Genomic DNA, 10,189 nt, shown 5'->3' on the forward strand with positions numbered 1-10,189 from the left:
ATGCTAAAAAAGCACCAGAAAATAAACCCCAAACCAAACAATTAGAAATGGAGCTACAAACTTGCTGACCAAATCTTCACCCAGGCCATTCCAAGTAGGGATGCAGCTAACACCCCCCAGCCCCCTCCATAGTTGAATCCTGGCTTTGCCTCCGTCCCTGCCCTGCTCCCATCTTGCAGGGCTGGAAGCGACCCAGCTGTCTCTAGCAGCACAGCCAACTCCTCTCCCGTATCACCCCAGCGCGTTGTATAAACACTGTGGACAAGAGGGCGTTAACATCGGTCATCTGCAAATCACTACAGACAGTGGAAAATTTTAAACCGCGTTGCTTTTTGGGATCCAAATACTCTTGTCTGTGAGCCCTCAGATCACTTCACGGCTGCAGACAGGCTCCTGGTGCTCAGCCTAAGTGAGGCATCTCTGTGGCATCGTGTCAGAGAGGCATTGCCCTGTGCTCAGCTCTGGCACCACCGGCAGAGGAGCACCTGAGCTGTCGTGTCTTCATCTTGGAAAATGCACAAGTTCCTTCAGTGTTTTGGGCTTTTCTGCAATAAGTTGCTCATGAAGAAATTTTAGATCCTCCCAGGGAAGAAAATAACAAAAATCTGAACAAATCATTTCCCGAGGAAGTCCAGTGTCCAGACAAACCTGGCCCTAACGATGCCTCATTTCCTGCTGCTGGTGATGCAGGGAGCTCTGGAGCAGTGAGGAGGTCGAGGCTTGAAAGAAGACAAAAGGTAAAAAAGCAGAACTGAAATATTTTCCAACTCTGGAATGATGCCGAGGTTTGTGGCCGACACATCCATGTGTTTTCCATCTCTATGGTGCGAGAAAGGTTTTAGTCTTAACAGCCCTCTTGGGTTTTCAGTCAGGACTTGTCGCTAATTAAAATGGGCAGTGACTGGCGTTGTCCTGTCCACTGTGAATTTAAAGCAAAGATAGTCATAGATGTTTTTCCGAGTAAAGCCCTAGGAATAACAGGAAGGAAAACATTAGCAGAAATTTAAAGTGCAGCTCAGGGATCCAAGAGCAATTTTTGCCTCGTGAACTCTCAATATTGCAGCATGTGTGCTCAGCACAGTTACTAGTGGGATTTATTCTTCGAACATCCCTGCAAGGTAAGGACATATTTCCACTGTACCCAGTGGAAACATGGGCTGGGTAAATGAAGGTAGGTCTGTGCCTTTGCCATGACCTAACCTCCCACAGCGGCTGCCCACAGTGCCAATGGACCAGGCAAGGTCTGGCCAGCGTCACAAACTCCACATTGCTAACCAAAGGGAAAACCTTTTGGGCCAGCCTCCAGGCTGGCTTGCTTTGCCTTCTTGCTTTATTTTCTCCATGAGCCAAACAAGCAAGCTATTTTTGCAGATACTATGGGGATTTCTTATCATTTCTATTGCCCAGATGTGTTACCCTATATCAAAGTGTTAAAATTCTTCAGGTACACAGAATGATTAAGAAGCTTTGCATGAGCAAATGTGCCTCGTACATAAGCTGTCTACCTTGAGCTATAAGATTAAACTCAATCATGAACAACAACAAAAAAAAAAATCAATCAAGATGCTCTCTCCAGCTGTAATAGTGTCAAGAAAATATATTAAATAAGAATTTGCACACAGGAAGAAAGAATCACATAATTTAACTCCCTGAACTAGAACTAACGGTTTCTACCCTTCTCTGGCAAAGGTTCGTGGTATCTCTAAGGTCTTGCTTGGGAGGAATTTGGCTTTAGTGGCAGTCACTGGGAATGCCAGGTGTCACTGGAAAGCCAGCACTTCCCATGCAGGTCATTCATAGCAGGTAAACCATGTGTAAATAAAAAGTTTGATGGATTATATTTAAGTCAGGGTATTTCCAAGGTCAGCTCAGAGGAAAAATACATCATTTAATCCTCTGTTCTGCTTTGGACTGAGCATGGTAGAAAGCAGCATCCCTGGCTTGGGCACTGCATCTTCACCAGCACTGCGGGGCAGCAGCCCTTAAGGGGTTCACATTGCCAGCTCCAGTTAAAGACACACACCCCCTTTCAAAAGGGTCCAAACAACGGGAGTGTTTGAATTTAATGCAAGGAGACTGGTGTTTTAAATGGCTTTTTCTTCTTGTTTTGGGCCAGGCAGAAATACCTGAAAAAACAATCCCTTTTGGTAATATTTTAATATTGTCTTTTGACGCAGGAATTCAGAGGAGAAGAAAAGGGACAGAAAGAGCAAAGAGTCTTTTTAAAACCTTAGCTAAAGGATGGTTTCAGTCAAAGAAACCTTTCATTATGTTTAAAGAGGTCTCCAACAGTAACATACAGCCTAATGTTATAATGTACACAACCCCCAGCAATCCTCATCAAAACTCACTGATATGAACTGCCTTTTCATCAGGTTCAGGTGTCTCATTCCATCATTCATAAATTTTCATTTGGTTTGCCAAAAATATTGCCCAAAAGATAGATCTACCCATTTAGCACATGCAGAATTTCCTCCTCAGCATCAGATTAAATTCACGCTTATTGCTGGGTTTCATCTTGGTTCCGCTTGCAGAGGCTGGGGGCTGCCTGTGCCTCCTGGCTTTGGAGTGTGGCGGCCTGCAAGTGTTTTGGGAAGAGCAAATAATTTATCTTGAAATTACCTATTGCAACTGAACAGGCTGCACGCTCAGCCCATGGTGAGTTTTCTGCTTCGCAAGCATTATACAGGAAGCATCAGGAGCATCAAAACAATTTACGTTTTTCTACATGTCGCTGCAAGCTTTTCAACTGAAACGTTTCAAACTCATCAGCTGTCAATCAACTGTTTCAAAATGAACCTGAGCTAAAGCAGAGCCAAAGAAACCAAACTAAAAGCAACAGTTTTGCAAGACTGAGGGCTGAGACCATCTTCCTGCCCTCAGGGAAAACATTTACAGACTGCATCGCTTCCAAAGACAGGAGACCAGTTCTCCTCCCAGCCATTAGGATGTCTGTGATCCAGCATCATCTCTGGGGTTCTCTACCAAACTGCAAAACCAAGTTTTCTGAATCGAACCAGTTTGCAATTTGCAGGTTTCCAGCCCAGAAGTCAAAGACAATAATTTATAGTTCCAGATTTAATCTGTTGCTTTCAGGATGCGCCTGTCCATCTCCAGAGAGGTGTCATGAAGGATGACCAAGGAGGAACGTACTCAGTTTTGCAGCCTCAGGGCTCTCAGTGCAGTACTAATGCATCATTTCAGGCACTAACGAGTGTGTCAGATGGCGGTGGGGAGGAGGATGGATGTTCGCCCCATGCAGGGATCTGAATGATGTGTGGAAGAGGCAGTGTCCCAGCCTGGGCGCTGGTGAGTCATGGCCACAGTGGAGCGAAGCCCAGTTTGTTGTTCACTGTCTTCTGAAGAAGATAAACCTGTGCCACCGAAGTAAAATCCATCATCTCCACATTTGACAAAATAAGGTCACAATAATTATCTTTAAGGGAAAAAACATATGGCTAAAGCCAACCTCTTGCTTCACCTCACAGATCTTAAGTTACAAGTTTCATCCTTTTTATATCTATTTTTTTTTTTAAGGTATTAGATTTGACTTCACTGCTACCACAAGCATTATATTTGCTTCTCCTCTGAAATTTGGCTCAAATCATTCTTTTCTCCAGATTGACACAATCTCGTTCCAAGGAAACCCTTACCAGGTTTGTTCCCTTTCCTGCTGCACATTTGATTTCTCTGGTTTGAGGTTCTCCTTCACCTGACTTCTGGGTTTGTGCTGCGTGTCTTTCAAACATGAACCCACACTGCTGGATCCATCATTCTTTTCTTGCAGTCCTCTTGGGCTCTTTTCTCTCTGCTTTTTTCCTGATTTACATCTTCCCCTGTCCTCTGCCTGTTACGAGCAGACTGTGGATCTGAAAGTCTGTTCAAATGCATCATTACGGTTTCACCTGACCACGGATATCACAACCAAATACATGTCAGGCAATGGAATTGTGTGATGCCATTTAAACAAAACAAAGCTGAAATATGATCTTTTTAAGATTTCTTGAGGGAAAAGACAACATTTGTTTTAAAAACCTTCAGTCACTTTAAATCCTTTTAAATGCCAGGTTGCCGAGCTAACCTCACTGACTGGTGAAGGAAAATGTAGTGGGGAGTGTCAGCTCTAGGATGCCCTGAATTACCTGGATCGTTGCATCATTTGCCCCCTTTTTTTTTTTGTTCCAAATGCTATTTCTAGGTGATAACTTGAGTAACTGTTCTTTCATGAATCACACAAGCAGCCACAAATTCTTCAGTGGGTGCTTGGATTGCTGTGATGTAAAACCTGCACAACCCGAACACTGGGTTTTTTCAGCCAGACTTTTTTTTCCCCTTAACTTCTAAAAATAGGAAAGTCATTCATTTTTGGGACAATAATGGCCTATAAAAAGGTAATTTCTTCATATTTATTAATCCTTTCCCTTCTGCCTGTTATGAATATCCCTCCTAATGAATGCTCTTTCTCCTTCATGAAGGTATTATGAGCAATTATGTCCTCTGGCTTTAATGTTCTGATAATGTAAACACACACCCTATGTTTTATCCCCAGGATATCGACTACCCACACTCCCCAGAAGGGCTAAACAGCTTTCAGTCCCAGAGAGGGTATATTGGCCCCAGGACTCTGAGCAGACACAGGGTCTTCTTTAGACCACCATGTATATGCACAAACATTAATTTCTGCAGAGACCCCAGAAACACTATGCAGACCCCAAATGCCCCCCCTGCAGTGCAAACTTTCTGTTCTGGTGACACACAGGCTGGTTATTTATGACCCCTGCTGTCCATTTAGCCTTGCATTGCTGTTCCTGTTCGGCAGCACAAAGATGGCTTAAGTGGATGAAAATTAAAAAGGATCTAATGGAAATGAAATTCAGGCCCTGAACGCTGACATAAAAGGAATATTGATCCCTCCTCAGACTTGTACCTAGAATGAGGTACAACAGAAAGATCATTTCAAGTTATGACAGATATGATGAAAGAACTTTCACTGCTGTCAGAAGGAAAGTTACGTTGCTGCTAATAAGTACTCATCAGGTTTCCAGGGAGCTGGGTTACACCAAGTCATAAAAGGTGTGAATTACAGTTCTTTTGGGGCAGGTAAGAACTAGAAGAAAGCATCTCCCAAGAATGCCAGTACAGCTCAAGTACCTTGCCCCATACTGACACTTTTTTTTTTTTTTCCATCTTCTCTCAACTGGTTCATTTTGTGCCCTGTGAAGCCTTTGCAGCGCTCCAAGGCAGGAATCCCTCCCCCTGCAGATGGGACCTGTGTGTTCACTGAGCTATTTCTGAAAGTCAGGACATCCCACCACTATCTTCCTCACCTATTCCAGGAATTAAAGCTGGTAGAAGAGAAGCTGTAATAGCTGTTCCCAGCCCGAGGTCAACAAGAGTCCATCTGACTAATTGGAGTTTGGATAAAGTTCAAAAAGGCATCGGTCCAAAATTTGTCTTCTATGAAACACCTCTGCAATCGGTAGAATGGCACTAATTATCCATGATACAAGGAGGTAGTTGCCTGTCTCCAGCTCTACTCCCTCCCTAGGGAAGAGGCTGATGGGGAGCTACAGAAAACTCACCCCCTTTGCACCACCTGAAACATTTTCCTTCTGTTCCTTTCACCCAGCATTCAGGGCCATTGGAGCTTGCCAGTAGCAGATGAAAATGTAATAGATGATCTCAAAAACTAGTGCTTGTGCACAGCAAATCCAAGTTCAGTCTGTCTGTTGCAGCTATTTGGCTTTCATTCTGTGCGTTGGAAAATAAAAATGGGAAGCGAACACAGAAATTCTGCTAGGAAGAGCACAGGGGTATGGTCAAAGACACAAACTGCCCAGCAAAGTCACCTTGAAAAGAGGTCGCCAGCAAGAGGCTGCGAGAGACTAGCTAAATAGACAAATGTTAAATAGACAAATGCTAAATAGACAGATCCTTTTGATTTCTTTTAGTTTCATTTCCCTTCAGGTTTTTCCTCAAAAAAAAAATCCAGTTTAGGCTCTATATATTTAAATCAAGTTTCATTTTCTGCATCTGATTTTGACTTTTTCAGGATGGCAATGCAATAAAACCAGCAGAGCCAGCGCTTTGTGTCTTTTACCCAGCACCTTTTGCAATGGCTGTTCCAACAGCAGCCAGGCAGCAAATGTGCCTTGGGCAGAGCTTGCTATGACAGCTATAAGAATCTCAGCCTTAGCTGCCCGTCTCAACAGGTTTGGGATTTTTTTATTATTTTTATTTTGTTTACCTGGTGCCTCTTGTCAGATATTTCAGCTGTGGGTAATGAGACAGGGATTGCCTTTTCCGTTGCTTGTAAGCAGTACACAGTGGGGCACCCTTCCTACCTGGAGCCTCCCAATGCCACTACAAGATAAGCTAATAATTAATCAGAAGAAATGCACCTCGTGGTAACATTAACAGATGGCCCATCAGAAGCTCCGATTTGAATCACCAAGTTAATCATTTCTATTCCTTTGCTCGGTCCAGCTGGCTCCGCTGAAGATGAGTGCTGTGCTTCTCCTGCTCGTGGTGTCCACCATGAACGTCAGTGCCCTGCTGGAAAAGGGTCAGCCGAGGCGAGAAGCACGGCGCCTCTCGTGCGTGCGATGCTGCGGGCCTTCAGAGCAGCCCACCTCCATCATCTCCTCACGGTACACAAGGATGAGCAGCGACCCTGCCTATTCGGTACCCAAAGTCCAGCCCACTATAGATATCACCATCCTCAAAGGTGGGTAAAGCTGACTACAGTGGTAATATCCTTTACCTGACTTGCTCACCCTCATTTTGCAAGCTGTGCTCCTCCCTACACCGAGAAACTCATCCATCTTATATTGACCATAAGAGAAGGTCAAGGGGTGCCAAGGCACGGGCTATATGTGCGTGCAAGTGAGAAGAGTAGGCAAAAATCTCTAATCCATCAAAAAGCAGAATCACTGGGAGCTCAGGTTAGGTCACACTAAAAACCAGATGCAAATGTTATCACAGAACTACTAAATGGAAGAGTTAGAAACTGGGAAAGATGCTCACTCACTTTTTCCATTGCACATTTGTCTCGGCCAGGCAGGCAAACAAAAGTTAACTGTGTAATACCGATGTGCCAGGAGTCCCGTGAGTTGGGGTACACAGAACAAACCCAACCTCCTCCCCCAGGTCCAAATTCAACCTCAGCAAAATGAGTAACCTCTGCACCGAGGGGCTGGGCTTACGCATGCTGGAGTCACATAACGGGGCTGGTCCAGCTGTGGAACTCCACAGCTGGACACGGATCATCGGCACCAAAGGCTCAGTGAGGCCAAGCTTTCAGCTGGCATTTGCATCATTTGAGGATGAGGAAGGTGCCACTACCTGACCAATGCCTCCAGACACCTGTACTGGTAAATCAGAGCTGTCTCCAGCAGGATGTGCCCGCAGCTTGGCCTTCACATGCTTGTTTTTCTTTACACTTGCAGGTGAAAAGGGTGAAATGGGAGAGAAAGGGTACCCCGGGCCAGTTGGGAAGGAAGGAGAAAGAGGGCTTCGTGGCTTCAATGGACGGAAGGGACAGAAGGGCCAACCTGGCCCACAAGGCCATTCCTGCAAGCAGCTGTATGCTGCCTTCTCTGTGGGTCGGAGAAAACCCCTTCACAGCTCAGACTACTTCCAGCATGTCACTTTTGACATAGAGTTCGTGAACCTCTACAAGCACTTCAACATGTTCTCGGGGAAGTTCTTCTGCTATGTGGCAGGGATCTACTACTTCAGCCTCAACGTCCACACCTGGAACTTCAAGGAGACCTACCTGCACTTGATGAAGAACGAGAAGGAGGTGGCCATCCTCTATGCCCAGCCCAGCGATAGGAGCATCATGCAGAGCCAGAGTCTGATGCTGGACCTGCAGGAGGGAGAGGAGGTCTGGGTGAGGCTGTTCAAGCGGGAGCGAGAAAACGCCATCTACAGTGAGGAGTCTGATGTTTATATCATCTTCAACGGCCATTTAATCAAGCCAGCCATAGAGTAGCCATTTGTCAGCTTTAGGCTCAAAGCTTTGGTAGATACATTAGTGTCTCCCCTCTTAGAAACGCATATGTCTAGTTCCACTTGGAACGGTTACAGGCCTCCTGGCCTGCTGACAGGGCAGTCTGTCCATGCCAAGGAGACCTGTGTGGGTGGAGGTGACTGTTTCAAGGCGATGCAAGCTACACAAGCGCTGAGAAGGCTTCAGCCCCTATGTGCCCTGGAGAAGACACATGCAGGAGGCCCTAGTTCTTCAGCCCTGTATAAATCCCCAGTAAGATCCCTAAAAAGTTTGCCAAGCCAGTAGCAAAAATGTAATTTCTTTGCTCTGCTTTAGAGAATACATTTCAATTACATCTGAGGATCGTCTTCAGATGCCAGTTATCTGGGTGCTCATTAAGGAATATCATTACCTCTATACCACCACTTGGGTATCTGTGCAGGGTGCAATATTGCTAATCAGAGCCCACACTCCCCAGCGTCAGGTCTGCTCCACTCAGGTAGGCAACAATGCACCAGTGTTAAGAACAATATTTTGCACAGGACATTTACTCTAAATCACATTTTTTGTTCCATTTCATATATTATCGCATTCTGCAAGCATAATACTAGAATTAGATAAGTAATAGCACATCAGTCTGGCCAAGCTTTTTCAGAGGCACATAGTTTCAAGCAAAGCTGTAGCCACATGCTATAATTTTGCTAGACCGTACTGCTAGCAATACTCACACCAGCACATCCACCACGGCTGGGAATGTGCGTATTGCCCATTTTAAGGAAAATGGTGAGCCCTGCCTTAGGATCCAATTTGAGTGCTCATTGCCAAGCTGGAATTTGAGGCCATGTTCATGTCTGATAATTACCACCTTAATAGCACCCTCATTTCTGGAAAGTGCAGAACACTGGAAACTAAAAAGGTGCTTTACTGCAGTGATATTTTAGGGGATTTGGTTTCTTTTTTCCTAAAACGTTATTGACGTAACAGGGGAAAGGTACATGCAGCAGCAAGAAACATCATTTCCCCCAGTTCCCTCTTACCCATTCCCCCAGTCTGTTTGCATCCCCAGCCATTTGTATGAAGGATGCATGGAAAGCTCTCGCTAGGCAAACCGCTTCACTGCTGTACCTCGCCTTTCCACAGCTGTTTGGAAAAGTAGCTGAAATAAAGATATTGCTTGAGTACACTTGCTTTGAGTGTCCTGGTTTTGTTTTGTATTTTTTTTCTCCATATCCTTTGTCACAGTGCAGGGCTAAATGCACTAGACCAAACATCCATTCCATGTAACGGTCTTGGGTGGCAATTGTAGTTACTTTAACACCAAAGGACTCCAGAAACCAGACTGACACCAACTCCTCTCTTTGCAGGCTAGTAAACAGCCATCATCAAGTATGAGGATGGAGAGAGAGGGGTTAATGACACCTTGATGCAAAATAAGTACCAAATCTTTCAGATCTCACAATCTTTGTGAAGATAGGAACTTTTAAGAACCTATCTGCCAAGTAAATGCATGATGAAAATGGGTCTACAAGCCCTGAAACATGTCTGCTCCTGCTTCCTTCATAGCCTGCAACCCTGGAAGGGAAAAGTGGGAAACTTGTCTAGCTTTAAAAAACACTCCCAAGGGCATTTAATGCAGATCCTCCACCGACCTGCTCTCAGCTGCCCCGGCTGCTTGGGTCAGGCCATTGCACAGCATTTCCACCTCACCCTCCTTCTAAAAAAGCTTCTTAATCATCTGTTCCCACCAGGGTGATGGTAAAAGCCCTGATGGCTGCATTGCTTGTTTGCAGATACCACTTAGTGCTGAGAGCACCAACAGGGAGACACAAGCCCTGAGCAAACACACATGCCAGCAGCAGCCTTCCCACTGCACCGGACCCAGGACATTTGCAGACTCTTCCCCAGCCATGTCCCAGCTGTGAGAGCCACAAAAATCTTTTTTCCTCTCTTTTGTCCTTAATCCTAATCATCCCCCACTCAGACCTAGATTTTGCAGCTACAGAAAGTCATACTCTGGGTGCAGGGTACCGCTGGCCAAGGACCTCATGAGATTCCTGCAGGGGAGCAGGGATGCTGCACTAGGGCTGATGCGGCTGCAGGGCTGCCCACCATTCCTCACACATCAAGCAGTTTCACCACAGGTTCAGCTCACTCCCACCTGCAGTTCACTGCATTGAGTGTAATTAAAAAGAAAAG

The 10,189-nt window shown here is 45.3% G+C and overlaps 1 protein-coding gene across 2 annotated transcripts; it reads left to right on the top strand.

Moving 5' to 3' along the window:
* The first annotated feature begins 388 nt into the window (after positions 1-388).
* C1QTNF8 (C1q and TNF related 8) lies at positions 389-9,176 on the top strand. 2 transcript variants are annotated; one of them, XM_027780232.2, is made up of 4 exons: positions 389-737; positions 3,538-3,656; positions 6,487-6,727; positions 7,449-9,176. In XM_027780232.2, exons 3-4 carry the CDS (start codon positions 6,502-6,504, stop codon positions 7,994-7,996), a joined length of 774 nt encoding a protein of 257 aa, XP_027636033.1. In that variant the 5' UTR covers positions 389-737; positions 3,538-3,656; positions 6,487-6,501; the 3' UTR covers positions 7,997-9,176. The 2 variants fall into 2 exon arrangements, with proteins under 2 accessions (XP_027636033.1, XP_027636035.1); XM_027780234.2 differs by lacking the exon at positions 3,538-3,656.
* Positions 9,177-10,189: the final 1,013 nt, after the last annotated feature.

This window comes from Falco peregrinus, chromosome 5 (genome assembly GCF_023634155.1).
Source record: "Falco peregrinus isolate bFalPer1 chromosome 5, bFalPer1.pri, whole genome shotgun sequence".
NCBI classification, from domain to species: Eukaryota; Metazoa; Chordata; class Aves; order Falconiformes; family Falconidae; genus Falco; species Falco peregrinus.